Below are 19,526 nucleotides of genomic sequence, written 5' to 3'. Positions count from 1 at the left end.
CACACATTTGTTCGAATGTCGATATTAATGGGTGCAAAGGTGGGTTAAATGTGCTTGGTACTCTGAAACTATTAGCCTTGTCCGAAAAAACCTCACCTCCCATCATTAAACGGAAATTGAGTTTCCTCGTAAATAATTTGACGTCAACAATGGTTTTAACCACGTCAAGTTTCTGCCTGGGCACATAAGTATACCCTTTAGAAAATAGTTCAACCATGGGCAGTGAAATCATTACAGAAGAGAAGTTGTACACTTTGAAGTCACCGTTCGCATTGGTAATAATGTCCGGAAACTGTTGATTTTGATATTCTGGTATTATCAAGCATGTCTGAACTTTCAGCCAATGGTGTGACATCATTGACCAGAAAAACAGAATCAACACCAGAATTAAATATGATACTGACATCATTAGATATATTCAGTTCCTGTAATTGTTCCTCTTTCGATCAGAATGGTTCCTGCGTTGGCGCTGCTGTTGTTTGGGTCTTGCGCCTAAAAATTAGGATCATTAGAATTTGTGTTGTGATAAATAGAGTTATTATTGTTCCTATTCTGAAGTCTTTCACTCCTTCGGACTTCAGTGGGTGGCAAATCTTGTCTGGCTGACATACTTGTAGACGAATTAGCATCTGGGTGACTGTTCTCATGGTTGTTATTCAAAAGACAGTCATTAGTATTGGGAGACATTTCAGTGTTGTCATTAACATAATCATTCAACCTATTCGAAGGTCTCCATACTTGAGCTGGTGGTGGGTTGGGATAAGCAAAGCCTTCCCTATAGGCTTTGCTATCCCTTTCAAGTTTTTTAACTTTAATATTTTTAAGCTTAGTTAAATACTCGTCAATACTACTGAATAATCTCCCATATTCATATTTGTATCTATTAAATGCCACATCTGCTTTGATTTTATTGTCCAAATCAATAGCCTCGGCGTTCAGTTGTTCAACAGATAGAACATAATGCTTAATCATTAATTCAAGTAGCTCAGAGCCATGCTGGTCAAACATGGCCATAAGATCTTTATGGAACAATGAGTTAGCTATCAACCCCGTAGGGTACTGGTGGTGCCTAAGCCCTTTTGGTACTATTCTACGTGACAAGCATTCCTGAAAGTAAGCGATTTCTAACTTTGTTTTCTTAATTTTAATCAAAATGCTGTCCAAAGTTTTAAAATTAACAATATCAGCTACATCGTCGTTGTTATTGTTCTGCGATTGTGTACGACTGAAAGCTGGACCAAAAGACGGACTTTCAGTTACCCATGCTGAAATATCAGGGTATAATAAACAGTTATTGCTCACCCTCTCTTCCAAGCTGTTGACTGGTGGAGTAAACATCCTTGTAAACACACCTGAACCGCCAGCGTTCTGAATTGGCGGTTGTGGAATGTTGTCAAGGTTCTCTACCGCTGAAGCATGAACTCCAGTGTGCTGTAACGCTGTAGTGTTAGCGTAAGTGTTCCCCGGTGGAGCAGCTGAGCCAATAATACCTGAAGTCACCACACTTGGAATCCGCAAGGCTGGATTTCTCCTCTGCCCCTCTGTCAGTTGTAAAGTTAGTACATGAACCGGTAAACCTGGTTGGTTACTACATTATTAACAGCATTTTCAATCGGGGTTGAAGGTGAAGACAACCCATTAGTTGTTGAAAGTGGCAATGAACTCGGTTGTTGTCGTTTCTCCAAAGCATCAAGTCTGCTAAGCAAAGAATCCATTTTGCTAAGCAGAGAGTCCATCGTTGTAAACCTAGTGCCACTTAAGTCCTGGTTAAAGGTGCCATGAGATGGAGTCTCAGCAGGTCTTAAAACCTCCGGTGTAGCATTCGGGAAACCACCGTCTTGGCAAACAGCAGAGTCAGACGCCATAAACAAGGAAATATAAAAACAATAATCCAGTGAATCCAAATCCACTGCTGCAACTTGTAAGTACAGCTGCCAGGTTAAGAAAACAGAGGGAGTACACATCTCTTCCAGCCTGTAGCTTCTGACAGGCTGGCATCTGTCTCACGAAGCTGACATCATCGTGCATGCCCCTGCACATGTCAGCAATAACTTTGCCAAAAAATAAAATACAAAACCACCCCAGGAAATTTGGAAATTAAAGGGGCCACTCTGGGATTTTGGCACCCCATTATTTTGCCCTCAAAACCAGTAAATACCAAGGAATTTGGTACAGCTGAGAGGTATGATGGAGGCATAATTTCAGAAGTCTGTTTCTGCAGCTATTGAATGTCACAGTTTTCAATTTCTGTTTTCATACAGTGGGAGCAGTTGTGACACTTCTGACTTGTCCTCTTGCACCAGTGACTCTGGTATATCTGGCTTGTACAGATGTCTGTCATTTCTTCTGTACAGTGTAACACATTCAGTACAAATTACAAAAGACCTGAGTTCAGCTGCATTACCAAAAACTTCAGGTTTTGGATGCATACTTTCCCATGGCTTCTGAATTGTTACTTTGTCTCCCACCTGTACATTAGGTAGTCTTTTGTAGTTTATATTACAGTGGCGTTTCTTCCTCTGCTGATTTCTTTTCAGCATTTCCTTGACCTTACATTGATTCTCAGACATCAGCAATCCAGCCAATGTAAGATAATCTGCTTTTTAACCTTCTTTACATCAACAGCTGAGCTAGTGAAAGACCGAGCCGCTGCAGTGGACATTTTTCATATTCCAAAACTGTACAACAATCCACATAAAGTACAGTTGTGTACACTTACCATAAATGTAGATGCTCGAGTGTATTCACTGTTGCAGTCATCACACTTGGGTTATCTGCCTGCAGGTAGCTCTCAGCTGGCCTGAATACCAGAGTCTTGGGATTTCTGCATCGGATGCTGTCACCTCTTCCATGATGTAGCCGATGCCATTACATCAGTTTTTCTTGCCCCAAATGTCAGGAGCCCCCAAAATAGGAAGCTATTATATGGTGTGGAATACCACTGTTATTAAAAATTACCATAAAGAGGATAGGTAGAAAGGACAGAGAAAATTAGGGGGCTGAAAGGAGGGAAACCAGGACTGCAACAGTGAACACATTCGAACATCTACATTTATGGTAAGTGTACACAACTGTACTATGTTCTTTGTGTTTCACTCTTGCTGTCATCACTCTTGGGTTGATTCCCAAAGCTGAGGAAGGGTGGAGGCAGTCAAGAAGTGTTAGGGCTGGCTAGCAGGCCTTGTAAGACTGCTGTAGCAAATCCAGCTCTGGATTTAGAAAAAATAGGTAAATGGTAATACTTGGTGAAAGTGCGTACAGAACACGAGGTTGCAGCTTCCAGAATGTCTCTGGTAGGGACTCTCATGAGAAATGCTGTAGAGGTGGAAGTAGCCCTAGTGGAATGTGTTCTGATCCCCTGTGGGGTAGGTTTTCCATGGTGCTTGTAGCAGAAATGGATGCAGTGTGATATCCATTTGGAAATGGTTTGCTTTGAGATGGCCTTGCCCTCTGCCCCTGGAGCAAAGCTGACTAGCAGCTGGTCAGATTTTCAGAAAGGTTTAGTCCTGTCAAGGTAGAACCTGAGCTGTCTGTGCACGTTCAAGCAGTGCAGGATCCCTTCCCCTTTATTCTGAGGATTAGGGAAGAAGGTTGGCAAATGGACGGATTGGTTTAGAGCCACACTGGACACCACCTTAAGCATAAAGGACGGGTTAGTCCCGAGGGAAACCCTGTCAGTTTGGAAAATAATGAAGGGTTCCACAGCCATTAGTGACACTCCTAGCTGAAAAGCAAGGCTGTTTTCCAAGAGAGGAATTTTAACTCTGCTGAAGCAGCAGGTACAAAAGGGGGAAGCGTGAGCTTTTCCAGTGCAAAGTTAAGGTCCCAGGCAGGGGTGGGAGCTCTCCTAGGGGGGCCTTAAATTGTTAGCCCCTCTCAGGAACTGTTTGATGAGAGGGTGAGAAAAAAAGAGGTGGCTCAGTATAAAAATGAGCTGAGATGGCAGAAGCATGAATCGTAATGGAGGAGAAGGATAGGCCTCTGTGGAGTAGCTCTGTTAAGTAATCAAGGATTTGAGGTAAGGAGGGCACTGCTGTGTCTCTTCCTTGAGACGGATTCCAAGAACAATATCTTTTCCACTTGTAAGCATAGGATTTCCTAATACTAGGCCTTCTGGCCTCAAGAATGATGTTCAGCACCTGTGCGCTGAGGGTTGCTGGTGGTGTATTCAGGGGATAAGCCAGGCTGCATGGTTTAGAGTTTGCAACTGTGGATGCAAAATCTGTCCCTCCTGCTGAGACAGCAGGGAAGGTGTCTGATGCAAGTGCCAGAATGGCACTGCTGTCAGACTGTGTAGTAGTGGGTACCAGTGCTGGCATGGCCAGTCTGGGGCAATAAGAATTGCCCTTGGCCTGTCCTGTTTGATCTTGAGTAGTAGAGGAGGGGCAGAGGGGGAAAGGCATAAATTGAGTGGTTTTCCCATGTGAAAGATAGGGCATCCACCTTCCAGGCTCTGCTGTGAGGGTTCCTGGTGCAGAATTTGCTCAACTGGTGGTTCTCGGGGGAGGTAAAGAGGTCCACCTCTGGTGTCCCCCACCTCTGGATTAGAAGTTTCAAGGAGTTGGGCTCCAGTTTCCACTCGTGTGGGTCCAGTAGATTTCTGCTTAAGTCGTCTGCCAGTGAATTTTGTTTGCCTGGCAGGAATTGAGCTTGTAGGTACACTTGGTTGCTCAAGGCTGCGTTCCACAGGGCCATGGCTAACCTGCGGAGTGGGTAAGAATGGGTTCCCCCCTGCTAAATGTGCCACATAACTGTGGTGTTGTCTGTTTTTATCAGCAGCTGTCCTGAAAAGATTAGGTATTTGAAAGCTGTCAGAGCATTCTGTACAGCTAGTATCTCTTTTTGATTGACAGGCAGGAGAATTTGTTCTGGGCTCCACTTGCATTGAATGCATTTGCCTGCCATGTGAGCCCCCCATGCATAGTCTGATGCATCTGTTGTCAGGGTTTGGGTGGCGAGGAGTAGAGTGAAAGGCAGTCCATTGTTGTGGTGGCATGCTTCTGCCCACCAAAGGAACTCTGCCCTTAGACAAGGTATGATAGGAATCATTGCTTCCATATCCTGAGAATGTTGACACCAAAGACTTTTTAAGTACCAGTGAAGTTTCCTCATATGCAGTCTTGCATATGGAATTAGCAGAAAGCATGAGGCCATGAACCCTAGGGCTTGCAGTATTTCCATTGCAGATAGCTGGGTTTTGGTGGCCATTTGTTTGAAGTAGTTGGTCAAAAAGATCTGCTTTTCTTGAGTGAGGAATACCATCTGGGAAGTTGTGTTTAAGCTTGCACCTAGGAATACAATTTTATGACTGGGCACCAGTTGTGATTTCTTTTCATTGACGGTGTACCCCAATGAAGTTAGGAGTCTTTTTACAAATGCCAGGTGCTGAAGTAGCAATTCCTGACTGTCCACCTAAATAAGGCAATCGTACAAGTATGAGAAAATTTGAATATTTCTCTGCATGCAGTATGCAATGGCTGGAGCCAGGCACTTTGTGAATACTCTGGGCACAGTAGATAAGCAAAAAAAAAGTGCAGAGAACTGATGCATAGAGCCTGCCCTGAAACATAGATATTTCCTGCAATATTCCCTTATGGGGATATGCAGATAAGCTTCTTTTAAGTCTAGGGTGACTAACCAGGCATCCTTGGCTAGCATGGGGAGGAGCTGTTGCAGGGTAAGCATTTTGAATTTTGGGACCACCAGAAAGGTGTTGAGAATTGATAGATCGAGGATAGGGTGCCAAGAGCCCTCTTTTCTGGGCACCAGGAACAGACTGGAGTAGAAACCCTGTCCCCTTTGTTCTACTGGAACAGGTTGGATAACCCTGATACTGAGAAGGGAAAGTACTTGCTTTTGAGCCTTTGCCCACTGGTTTGGAGGAAGGTCTGGAAACCCACTTGGGGTTGGCAGTGAATGGAAGTAGAATATGTATCCCTGGGATACAATGTTTAGAACCCATCGGTCCTGAGTAATGAACATCCAGTTTTTTGCATGAAGGGCAAGTTTTCCTCCTAGGGGTGCAAGTAATTGGGCATGGCTGGGAAGGATAACTGAAAAGTGAACTTTTTCCATAAGGGGGTGGCTTACCACTCCGTTTTTGAGGTGGGAGCATTCCATTGTTTAGATCTCTGCATACCCTAACACTGTAGTGTTGGTGGTCGGTTTCCCCTGGGTTTGGACTGAGAAGGTCAGGAAGGGGCTGGAAAGGACTAGTTTTTAAAAGGCCAATGCCTACTAAATCTAGGTGGCTGCACTTGTAAGAATTATTTTTGACAGTTTGCATATATTTAGCTTTTTCCTCCATCTTTAAGAACTTCTTCTGTTTTGCTGCCAAACAAACGGTCCTGATTTAAAGGAGTTTCTAGTAATTTTGCTTTCATATGATCAGGCAAGACTTGTTCCTTCAGCCAGGCATGCCTTCTCAGTAAAGACCCAGTGACTGCAGCCCTGCAAGATGCTTCTAGGGCATCAAAACCACACTGCAAAGTATGTTTACTAACTTTGTTTGCAGAATGCATTAACTCTTGTAAAACATATTTCTTGTTGTTTCTTTCCACTTGACTATTCCCAGAAGTAACCCATTTATCCTCTCAAACTTTAGTTTTCTCAACTGCTCAGCTCTGAGCATCAAACTTTGGATGTAAGGTATTTCTTCCTTAAAAGAAAAAAGTAAGGTTGAATTTCTGACTTACTTATTATTTTTGCTCCGGTTATCCTATCAATGTAATGTCTTTCAGTATCTGTAGACTAATTCTTCTTCAAGCAGTTCTTTATGGATCTGTGGTAAATATGTTCTATTCAACATATCTGCCATATGAGGTTCCTTGTCTACTCTGTATATCACTTTCAGCTCATACTTTTATAGACTAAGTAACATCTTCTAAGATCTTGATAGTATCTTGTACAAAACATTTTTGAATATTCTTTCCAAGAGTTGTGGTCTGTTTCTACCTGAACTTTATTACACATTTATATAATTTCTCATAGATATATATATATATATATATATATATATATATATATATATATATATATATATAAAATATTGGTAATAGTGCCTTTTGTATCTGATCATACTTCATATGTGAATCAGTAAATGTTGCTGACCCATAAGCAACTGACCTTGTCTCCAGTAAGATAATATCACCTACTACATTCCGACTGGAATCTGCTTGCGATATCTCTGACCTATCACATCATTATTTCTTAAGACTGAAGCATCTGAACATAGTTTCTTCCACATTTCAATCTCTTTTCTTTTTCACTGCTCAAGTCTCAGTTTACATCTTAGTCTAACAGTTCTCTTAGAGGCACAGTTCTCTCAGAAATGCCTTAGCATTTTGACAATAACTCAGATTGTTCCAAGATTGGATTTCAGATTTTCAGAAGCTGTAATATGACCAATGCATTTCAGACATGTCATTCAGTTTACATTTGCTGTTAACTAAATTATTCTGTCAAAAAACAGCTCAACATCTGTCTCTCCCGTCACAGTATTACTGACGTTGACAAACCATTCAAAGATCATCAGTAATCTTTATAGAATTTTTCAAACCTTCAGTTACCCAGGCAACAGCTCTCTAGAATACCACTGTTGTTTGATTAAAAACAAACAGAAGTGTAAAGACTCTGTACCTTACTACTGATGTAGCAAACATACACAAACTAGATCTCCTTTAAACACCGATTTGCATTTAATCAAAAGAAAAGCTTAGCACCCGGCATTTGTGAGACCATTTCCTCAAATTTAAGTAATGGGTATTGCTTTCCCTTAATCAATCTATAAAGATCATAAGAATCAACACAAATGTGAATGATGTCCTTCTTTATAGCAATGACCATAAAATGCGCCCATTCTATTGGCTTTAATTATTTCTTAACGACACCAAGGTATCTCATTCTTCTCAGTTTCTTGAGCAGCTTTATTTCTGAGCGCTATAGCTACTTTTCTATGACGATGAATCTCTAGCACTACATCATGTTTAATCTGTATGTGATATTCTCCTTGCAAAGTTCCTATATCAATATAACCATGTAAAATATCATATTATAATTCTGTGTAGTACCCGAGATGCCTCTGTGACTTTGAGTTTGACTTTGAACACATCATGTCTGTATTTCTGTGCTTTGAATCCTTTATACCATCAAAACCGAAAATATTAGAATTCACTTCTCTAACTACCACTGTTTGAAAAACAAAAAAAAAAACATTTTATCATGTCAGCAGTTTCTGACACAACAGTTCCAGAGGCTTGGTGACCAGAATACATCAACAATGTAAACAAGCACTTTCTTGAATATTTCCCATCCCAAAACTTTAAAAGTATTTTCTGATAAAAAGTTACATTATATGCCTTTGTCTAATTTAAATGAATTACCGTGTCTATTAAGTCTTAGTTAGCATTTATTCTGAAAACTCTGCAATACTGTTTTTGTCCTTCAGATGCATTTCTAGAGTTCATGGCTTAACAGCTAGGTAAGGATTCTTGTCATGCTTATAGCCCTACCAACAGCAAGCCTTAATTGCAATGATGCCATCTTTTTTGGCCTCAATCTTTGTCATAATACATTTCCCCGTGGCTTTCTTTATTTATATTCACTACTATTGTAAAACATCCTGCCTTTATTTCCCAGTTTTGCATTATTGGTTGACATTTTATTTTACAAACTAGAAATTACACTTGCTCTGCACACATCATGATTTTTAATAAAGTTGGGTCTGTTTCTCTTAAAAGCTTGCCCTTGTTTTATAATTTCTTATACCAAATTACTTTTACCCCTAACTTTCTAATTACAAAATCAAGCAGCTCATCAAACTCAAAGTCTTTGGTTCTATTCTTCAGGTCAGCAACATAATGGAGGCATTCCGAACTCTCCTGCATTCAGATTGTAGATCAAAACTCTGCACTCATCGAGTCTTGTTCATATTTCTATCAAATCTTAAATTTTTAGTCAGAATGATCACTGGTGCATCTTTCAGATGGGAACATATATCAAGACTCAGATTTCACTCAAAACACAATATCAAGGGCTTTCATTGCATGTATAAAACAATACAAAACAATTCCTAAAGGAAAAGTAAGCACTGTTACAGAAAGTGTACTGTCTAATAGTGTAACTGCTTCATTTACCTTTTCATTCTCTCTTCTCTTTGGTAGTCTGCTGTATTTTGCCATGGCTATATCATGCTCTGTAACAAATACAAGGCAGCATTACATTGTTATGCATGTAGTGTTTAGTACACATTTTATGAAAAAAAGGTTTTACAATGCATTCTAGAATGTAACATCTCAAATAAAAGCCTTTTCTTTTTTGCAAATAATCATTTCCTATGAAAACCATGACTTAATGCGGCCACCTTAAAATTTAGTATTAACAGTGGTTCAGGTATAGACTAACCAGTACCAACAGATTATAGAAAGAATACCTCTGTAACTAATACAACAGCAATTCTAAGTACCAATGTACAGTGTCAGTGACTTCCAACTTACATTCAAGAGACACAACAAACCATTCACTCTTTCAAAGAAGTACAACATGAAATACAACTTCAGAAAATGAGGAACCTACCATTACTGGTAAGTACAAACATGTCTTTTAATGTGCTCACTTCTGCAAAAGAGAAAAGGACAACATTTAGTTTCTAAGCAGTGTAAAATACTTTCAAAAATTAGAAGCAAAATAATCAGTTAAAAGTGAATATGAACACAAATGTTCCACAACAAAAAATCACCCTGACATTTTGGACACATTTTAGCATTTAAAAAAGAACTACTTCAGATGTACATATTAATATAATTTTTTCCATTTGAACAATGAAAACAGTAAAAACTTATCACTGGTGTTGAAAAACTGGGTTATTATTTCCTGTTCACAACAAAGTATATTTTTCTTGAACCTGTTTTGCTATATTGCTACTAAGTATCGTAAACAATTTGTTGTTATGCTTTCTGTATTTTGCCTTACAATCCTGCTGTCTTTGATGTGTTCATACAATACAATTTGGTGGATGGAGTACATCTAATGGGATTAAAACAAGGAAAAAAAATAAAACAAACCTTAAGATGGTCAACAATACTGGCAATTGCTGCATTCACTGAGTAACTTTTGGGCAAATTTAATTGCACTTGTCTGAATTTATACATCATGGGAATAACCTCTTTTCCCCTATGATGTCATGACGGCCGTGCTCTGGCCCAGCAATCAAAGAGCCTCAATCCTTACCACTAACACCAGGGAGGGCATCTCATATAAGAGGAAAGGATAACAAATACACACAGTAAAGTACAATTTCCCTTAAGTGCACACAGAGATCACAGTTAGTCTGGGGATGGTTGCTCCCTTGCTCTCCAGGTCCCCAATAAGACTTCCCACTGGCACAGCTATATGGTCCAGATCTCAGCCTAGCTGGCAAGCTAACCTCCAGCACCCTCTCTGTCCCACCACTGCTTCATGTCCCTGCCCAGGTAGCTGACACACCACACACACTTTGAGATAAGTATTTATACAACTTCACAGTCACTCCTGGGAAAGGCTGACACAGATTCTCCATTTGTGCCCCTTTACCCAGATTATACAGTAGTAATTTCTGCCACCACCAGCTAATACTTATCAGCTACCCAAAGGCCCTTAAAAGTGTGTCCATTATTACTGTGCAATATTATTATCCAATTGGTAATGTGACTAATCAGTCTAAGACTTATTAGAGTGGCCTTGTACAATAAACTCTATAAATATGCAATGTACTCTAGAGCTCTACACAAACCAGCCACAGGTAAAATGTTTTTAAAATATTTAATAATAAATAATTAAAAACACAAGACAATACTACTACACCACAGTGATATCTAAGAGTTCAGAGATCACACAGAAACTTAAAACAATACAGTAGGAGAGTTCTGAAATAACAGAAAAAAACACTTAGTCTAACTTTCTTCTAAGTTCCTAGCTATTACTATAAGAAAACATACTTCTAAGATACTACTTACATAAAGAGAGCATAAGGCAGTGCTGAAGGTTGGATATCAAGATCAAAATGCTTACAGTCTCTCTCTCAACAATAGTTTTTAAAATCACTAACAAACATCTCCGCTGGGCCCTCCCAGATTACATCATTTTGACACTTAGGTTTTTCCAGTATACACATTACATCACTTTGACACTTAGTCTGGAGTTCCCAGGCCAACAGACCACACCATCCAGCAAGCTAACACATGCTCAGGAAACTACAACAATAAAAGACATTTCACATGTACACTCTAGTAATTATTCCTTAAGTTAAGACAATAGAAAGAATGTGTTCAGTTAGCCTCTTCGGCACCACTATTTAGATCAAAAGGATATAACAAGGCATAATCTTAACTTCAAAAGAACAGATGAAATGCTTGGCTAAGTTTTCCTTACAGCAGATGGCAATGTTGCTACAATCTTGAAGTTCAGATTTTCCAGTGTTTTGTTTCATTTAAGAAACAAGGCTCTATTTTACATTTATATTTACAAATGCCAGAATTATGTATCAAACTCTATTTGACTAAGCTGGCAGCCTTCGCCCATCTTCCCCCAATCTTCACAACCTCAAAGCTGATTACACAGAGACAAAGAGGTGCAGAAAATCTCCCTCAGTCTGAGGGTAAGGGGTGGGGAGATAAGCACCCCCCCTCCAACATTTAAAAAAATGTTTCTAACTCTGGATGTTTCTGTGTCAGTGCTATTCGGACATCCTGAGTTCATCAAAATAGTATTCAACCTTCTTGTCTTTTGGTCTTTTTTAAGCAACTTTATTTATTTATTCATCAAGAGTCCTCTTTGTCTTGCTGACTGGAGTTCTGCTGGATAAACATTTTTTTACCTCCTCCAAAACTAGATCTATCTCAATACACATTTCTGATACACACGGAAAAATAAATTAAAGACCATTACATATGGCAGTTTGAACCTTGCCACGTCTTCCCAACAAAGTACAGTTGTGCACCTACCATAAATGTAGATGTTAGAGTGTATTCACTGTTGCAGTCATTACTCTTGGGTTATCCTGCTGGCAGGCTACCCTCAGTTGGCCAGAATTCCAAAGTCTAGGTCCAGCGTCGGTTGCTGTCGCCTCTTCCCTGACGTCAGTGCGCCAGGGGTATAAAAGATCAGCCGAAGCCATTTTCTTCAGTTCTTCTTGCCCCAGATGTCAGGTGCCCCCAAATTGGTAGGCTGAAAAATATGCCAATAAAAATGCATGCACAAAAATAACATTTCCTTCATCTACAAGCAAATACACCAAATAGGTTGTATAGGATAGAGAAGTACAGATAAGTCCCAGCAAAGAAAAAGGGGGATGGTGGGTGGGTAACCTGGACTGCAACAGTGAATACACTCTAACATCTACATTTATGGTAGGTACACAACTGTACTATGTTCATCGTGTTTCACTGTTGCAGTCATTACTCTTGGGTTGAATCCCAAAGCTGAGGAAGGGCGGCTGGGCTAAATAGGGTTAGGAGAGGATATGAGGCCCTGCAGAACTGCAGTGGCAAAGCCTGCTCTGGACTTAGAGTAAAGAGGTAAGTGGTAGTGCTTTGTGAAGATGTGCACTGAACTCCAAGTTGCAGCCTCTAAGATATCTTTGGTAGGTACTCCTCTGAGGAAGGCTGCTGAAGTGGCTGCTGCTCTGGTGGAATGAGGCCTAATGCCCTTAGGCACTGATTTGCCATGTTGAAGATAGCAGAAACGGATGCAAAGGCCTATCCATTTAGAAATAGTCTGTTTTGAGATCGCCTTTCCTTGTGCTCCTGCAGCGTATGACACTAAAAGTTGCTCAGTCTTTCTGAAAGCTTTTGTTCTGTCCAAGTAGAAGCGTAACTGCCTGTGTATGTCCAAAGAATGCAGAATTTTCTCACCCTTGTTCTGTGGATTTGGATAAAAGGTAGGCAAGTGAATGGTTTGGTTATGGGCCACACTGGACACCACCTTAGGCATAAATGTAGGGTTTGCCCTCAGAGAAACCCTGTCTGGATAAAAAATGATGAAAGGTTTCACAGCCATGAGTGCTTGTAACTCCAAGACTCGTCTTGCAGAGGTTATTGCTAGGAGCAGAGCTGTTTTCCAGGATAAGAATTTTATATCTGATGTTGATGCTGGCTCGAAAGGAGGCAGTGTGAGTTTTTCCAAAACATAATTGAGGTCCCAGGCCGGGATTGGTGCTCTCCTTGGAGGTCTAATGTTTTTGGCCCCTCTGAGGTACTGCCTTATTAAATAAAGGATAAGAAAAGATAGGTGGTTCCGTATTGTAATGGGCTGAAATGGCAGAGGCATGAATTTTAATTGATGAGAAAGAAAGGCCTTTGTTCAGCATCTCAGTTAGGTATTGTAAAATCTGAGGGATATTTGGTACACACGTGTCACTGCCTTGTTCCTGGTTCCAAGCACATAATCTCTTCCATTTTTCTGCATAAGATTTTCTGGTAATGGGCCTCCAAGATAACATCCATAACAGCTTTTGAAAGAGGAGTGTTCTGAATGGCTACATTATCCGCCATGCTGCCAGATTTAAGGTACTGAGTTGGCTGTGCAGGATCTGATTGTTTTGTTGGGTCAGTAAGCGAGAAGTTTGAGGCAATATCCATGCTGGACCTTGAGACAAGCTCTTTAGGATTGGGTACCAGTGCTGGCGTGGCCAGTCTGGTGCAATCAGTATCATTTTGGCTTCTCTTGTCTGACCTTTAGGAGTACCCTGGGAAGGAGAGGCAGTGGGGAAAAGCATATACCGTTAGATTTTTCCAGCTGAAGGATAGGGTGTCCACTTTCCATGCTTGCTTGTGATAAATCCTTGTGCAAAATCTCTGCAATTGGCAGTTGTGAGGGGAGGCAAATAGATCTATGTCTGGGCATCCCCATTTCCTTATTATCATGCTGAAGACTTGTGGATCCAGTTTCCATTCGTGGGGATCCATGAGGTTTCTACTTAGTTCGTCTGCCAGAGTATTTGTTTTTCCTGGCAGGAATTGTGCTTGCAGGTGAACTTGAAAAGCCAATGCTGTGTCCCATAAGGTCATTGCTTGTCTGCAGAGGGGGTAGGAATGTGTACCTCCCTGCTTGTTTATGTACCACATGACCATAGTGTTGTCTGTCTATCAGTAGCTGTCCTGGATGAAGCAGGTCCTTGAAAGCTGTCAGGGCATTTTGAACAGCTAGCATCTCTTTTTGATTGACGTGAAGATGCATCTGGTTTGCAGGCCATGTGCCCTGAATACATTTTCCTGCCATATAGGCCCCCCAGGCATAGTCTGATGCATCCGTTGTCAGTGTCTGTCTGGCTGTGGGTAATCTGAATGGCAGACCCTTGTTGTGGTGACAGGCTTCTGTCCACCATCGAAACTCCTGTTGCAGGCAGGGAATGAGTGCAATTACTGTCTCCAGACTGTGGCAATGCTGAGTCCAAACACTTTTTAGATACCATTGTAGTTTCCTCAGATGCAGTCTGGCATATGGAATTAGTAGAATGCAAGATGGCATGAAACCCAAGGCCTGCAGGATTTTCCTTGCAGATAAGTGGGTTCTTGCTGCCAATTTCTTGAAGTAGTCAGTTGCTTTTGTTTGTCTGGCGTGAGATAAGCCATCTGGGTAGTTGTGTTTAAGCTTGCACCCAAGAATATTATCTCTTGAGAGGGCACTAGTTTTGATTTATTTTCATTTACTGTGTACCCTAGGCCAATTAGTAATCTTTTTACAAATGCCATATGTTTCAGAAGAATGTCTTTGTTCTCTGCTTGAATTAGGCAGTCGTCCAAGTAGGGATATATTTGAATTCCTTTTTGTCTGCAAAATGCAATTACTGGTGCCAGGCATTTTGTGAAGACCCTGGGTGCAGTAGATAAGCCAAAGGGCAGTGCAGAGAATTGGTAATGCATTGAGCCAGCTATGAATCTGAGGTATCTTCTGCAAGATTGTCTGATTGGGACATGCAGGTATGCCTCTTTTAGGTCCAAAGTTACGAGACAGGCCTTCTTGCCCAGCATGGGCAGTAGCTGCTGTAGAGTCAGCATCTTGAATTTTGGAACTTCCAGAAACGTATTTAGTATAGACAGGTCCAGTATTGGTCTCCAGGTTTTGTCCTTTCTGGGTACTAGAAAGAGTCTGGAGTAAAATCCTTGCCACTGCTCTTGTTGTGGTACTTGCTGAATGGCCCTCATGTCTATGAGGGCTGTAATTTGTTTTTGTGCCTCTGCCCATTGATTGGGTGGCAGGTCTGGCATACCTTTTGACCTTGGTAGGGTGTGAAAATGTAACCTGTAGCCTTGGGACACTATGCTCAGGACCCATCTGTCTTGGGTAACCATTTTCCAATTTGATGAAAAAAGTGCTAGTTTTCCCCCTAAGGGGGCTGCCAAAAGAAAAGTGCTTGGATCTGGTAGAGGAAAGTCATTGGGACTGTTTCCTGTAAGGTTGTGATTTGTCTTCTCCACTTTTGGAGGTAGGAGCACCCTATTGTTTAGGCCTGTATGAGCCTTGGGGCTGAGATCTGCCTCTGGGACGCCTGCATCTGCCTCTTTGTGGTCTGTCTGACACTGGAAAGGACCAATTTTTAGAGGGTCAGTTCCTGCTAAACCTGGGTGGCTGTACCTGTACGAAATCCTTGACTGTCTGCATGGATTTTGCTTTATCCTCCATTTTTTCAACACCTCTTCTGCCTTAGTACCAAAGTATCATGCTGTAATGGTGCATCTAATAATTTTGCTTTAACATGATCAAGCAGATTCTGTTCCTTTAACTAAGCATGCCTCCTAATAACAGAACCTGTAACAGCGGCGCCCTGCAAGAGGCCTCCAGAGAAGCATAACCACATTGCAAAGTATGCTTTCCCACTAGTTCAGCTGCATGCAATAAATCCTGCAATTCCTTGTTCTCTGAACATTCAGTATTTGTCAACATTTTCTGTTTAAGCAGTGACATTAAATATTGCTGATATTTAAGCATATGAAACTGACAATTTAAAGCCCTTACAGCCAGGGTAGCAGAAATGTAGACTTTTTCCCCCCATCTGTCTAGAGCCCCTAGAATCCCTATCAGAGGAGACAGGGTTTTTTGCAGTGGAAACTTTAACCCCTTTGGGACCCTGAGATATAGTTTCTGGGTCAGCAGTGGGGTTTTTATATAGGAATTTATGAGAATCCGGGACCCTGTAGTATCTGTCTGGCTTAGCAGGTGCAGGGGGTAAAGAGTCAGGGGACAGGCCGGACTCTGAAAATACATCATCTACAATGTCCAGAACAGGTGGAATAGCAAGGGGTCTGTGCTGAGGAAGTAGAAGAAAGTCTCTGAGCCTTTTCTTAGATTCAGAATAATCTTGGCTCTCCCAGTGGAAATGCTCCCTCATGGTATGCAGGGTTTCCCCAAAAGAATAATCCTCAGGAGGACAGGCTGAAGGAATCGATTCTTCAGCATCAGAATCCTCATAGGGAAGCATGGAGTAATCCTGTTCAGAAGAGGAATCAGAGGAAATAGAAACCTGATCAGAAGAATAATACTCTGTCTCTTGCCTAGGCCTCTTATCAGGAGGGGGATGGGAGCCTCTGATCAAACTAATTAGGTCTTCAGCCATTTTCAGCATTTGTTTTTTAGGCATGGAAGTCTGAGAAGGAGAATGCTGTACTTGTTTCTTTGTCTTTAGAGCTGCTTTAGTCTTTGTCTTTGAAGCTGAAGATGGCTTAATATATAGTTGTGTAGGTCTGAAGACGCCCTCAGAAGCCAATGCCTGCTCAGCGGCTCCGGACCCATCTGAGGGAATGATTTCCGAGTGTCCAATACCTTAAGTTTCCAGAGGCCCAGTCGGCTCCATGTGGGAGTCGGAAGCGGCCTGTGGCTCTGAGGTAGCGGGCACCAGGGGCTGCGAAAGCGCCTCACTGAGAACAGGCGAACAGGCGACTGGCCTAGCAGAGGCTTTGTTGTTGGTTTTGGACCTCGGATGCCTATCCTTTTCCTTGTCCTTGCGTTTTTTGTAAACTCCGGTTGTCGGCTCGTCCGATGGCATTATATAATTAAATCTTCGGCCAAAGTAATGAAATGCAAAATCAAACAGATGCTTGACAGTGCGTTGGTTAAATCTAGCACAAAACCAACAGCTAGCAACGTTGTGATCAGGGCCTAGGCAAGGAATACAGTAAGAGTGAAAATCCTTATGAGGTATTTGCTTCCCACAAGAAATACAATTGTTAACTTTTTCTGACATCGGTCTGGAGCAAGAAAAAAGTTTCCCCAACGGGGTACTTAGCTTTAATGAAGACTTCAGTTCTGAAATTCGGATTTGAAAATCTCAGGAGTCGGCTGATTGGCACTTGCGAACTGCTTTTGCTTCGGGCACCGCGCGGCAAGAAAGACTGAAGAAAATGGCGTCGGCTGCATCTTTTATACCCCTGGCACACTGACATCAGGGAAGAGGCAACAGCAACTGACGCCGGACCTAGACTTTGGAATTCTGGCCGACTGAGGGTAGCCTGCCAGCAGGATAACCCAGGAGTAATGACTGCAACAGTGAAACACAATGAACATCTGGAAAAAGCTTACTCCTGTTTTGCCTAGTATAAAGTTTAGTCATTTTCCCCAGCATCAATGTTCAGCATCTTGTGAATGAATACCTCAGGATTTGGGGTTTCATGGCATCTATGACCCTCGTGATACCCCTCGTAAGAATCCACATGAGAAAGATACAGTGGTAAAACAAATCTCTTTGGTCCCAGCATCAACACCCTTTATCTTTTCATATCCCAGAACTGGGGTTTGTCAAAAGAGAAGCCACTTGCTGAAGACAACTGATATCATTAAATCAAGGTCTTCCCTTCTATTTCTCTGCACTATATCAGTCAGTCACCACAGATAATTCATTATTTGCCTGGGGAGCAGTTTCACGAGGGGAAAAGGTGCAGGGTGCATGTGGGACACCAAGGACAGATGCAAGCACATAAATATAAAGGGGATGCTTGCCCTGATCAAGGCACTCAGGTCTCTGAACTATCTTTGGTCCTCAGGACATTTTCAAGTGATTACAGACAATACTACAGTGATGTAATACATCAACAAGTAAGGGGGTCATACCCCCTTTGCAAACTAGCCATGCTAGCCTGGGATACAGCTTCACAATACAATCTCACTCAACAGGCATCCTACAATCTGTCAGAGCAAATCTGTGTGGCAGAACAATTGAGCAGGACCTGGGCAGATGCTTACAAATGGAAACTAAATTTGGGGTTCTCCCAAGATTTGATCCATATGTAGGGTGTTTCTCATGTAGACCTCTTTGCCTCCTCTATGAACACTCAACTGGCAAAATTCTGTTCCAAGACTCCATGCAAGAAGGCCTGGAAGACAGATGTCTTTTCTTTTCAATGGACAAGAATGTTCCTGTATGCCATTCCACCCTCACCCTATCCACTATTATCCAGAGCTCTTCTGAAGATTCAGAAGGAATCCCCCAAGATCATTGTTGACACACCCCAACATCAATCATCTTCAACTGACTGCCTAGATGATAGGGTCTTAATTCCTTTTAGGCACCTATTTACTGAGGATGTACAGCAGGTAGTGATGGAGGCAAGAAAAGCTGCTACTAGAAAATCATACATTAGCAAATGGAAAAGGTTTTCTAGTTGGTGCCAGCAACACAACCAGCACCATTCATGGATAGCTGTTCTCTGTTTTTTTTCAATGTTTGTGTGAGTTACTATGCTATGGCCTTCCTTATTCCTCCCTCATGATTAATTTATCAGCCATTTCAGCATTTCTGCCCAAGGATCCTCCTCTGTCAAGGCATTCATATGCCAAAATGTTCTTGAAAGGTGTTTTGCATAAGAGGCCTCCAAGTAAACTGGAGGCCTCTCCTTAAAATCTTAATTTTGTGTTAACACTTGCTCCATTTGAACCAACTTATATGGATGACTTTAGGTGAAAACAGTTTTATCGATTGCTCTGACATCTGCAAGAATGGTATCTGTCTTGCAAGCTCTTACGGTGAGCGAACCCTACCTCATTTTTCACAAAACAGGGTTTCTTTGAGAACAACTCTTTCTTTTATGCCTAAAATGGTATCCACGTTTACTTTAAGCCAAACTATCTATCTCCTTGTTTTCCTTCCTGAACCTAAAAATGAGGGAGAAAGGATTATCTACAAACAACTCCGGTACTATTTTGACAGGACTAAATCTTTCAGATCATTGGCTTAAATATAGTTAGCTATGATAATCTAACCATATAGCTAAGGCTACGGAATCAGTGATCAATATGATGAACATAGTAGAGTTGTGTATATTGAACTTGCCATAACAGCAGATGTTCAAATGATCGCTACTGCAGTAAGCTTCTCTCTCCCTCCTCCTTGTTTTTTGGTGAGTTTTTTTATGCCAGGGTGTGGACCTTTACTTTCTTTATTCTAACCTTGTCCTTTCAGGGCTCAGTCTCCATTTTTCTCTCCCTCTCTGCTGGCAGGAAAGCTCTGAAGGGCTTTGCACCCAAAGTTGTCTTTTAGTCAGCTCAGCTTGAGTTCCTTG

The 19,526-nt window shown here is 41.5% G+C and overlaps 1 protein-coding gene across 1 annotated transcript in view; it reads right to left on the bottom strand.

Moving 5' to 3' along the window:
* Positions 1–19,526, bottom strand: part of APPL2 (adaptor protein, phosphotyrosine interacting with PH domain and leucine zipper 2) — a 1,154,621-nt gene that overhangs the window by 589,560 nt on the left and 545,535 nt on the right. Inside the window, exons 6-7 of the mRNA XM_044087826.1 lie at positions 9,574–9,615; positions 9,135–9,193 (exon numbers count right to left, since the gene is read on the bottom strand). Coding sequence (XP_043943761.1) covers positions 9,135–9,193; positions 9,574–9,615 — 101 coding nt within the window. The remainder of the gene's footprint in view (positions 1–9,134; positions 9,194–9,573; positions 9,616–19,526) is intronic.

The sequence above is a fragment of the Protopterus annectens genome, chromosome 11.part0 (genome assembly GCF_019279795.1).
Source record: "Protopterus annectens isolate FY-2018-M chromosome 11.part0, PAN1.0, whole genome shotgun sequence".
NCBI lineage: Eukaryota > Metazoa > Chordata > Ceratodontiformes > Protopteridae > Protopterus > Protopterus annectens.
The sequence above is the reverse complement of the archived record's forward strand: the minus strand, read 5'-3'. Positions and strand labels throughout refer to the sequence as shown.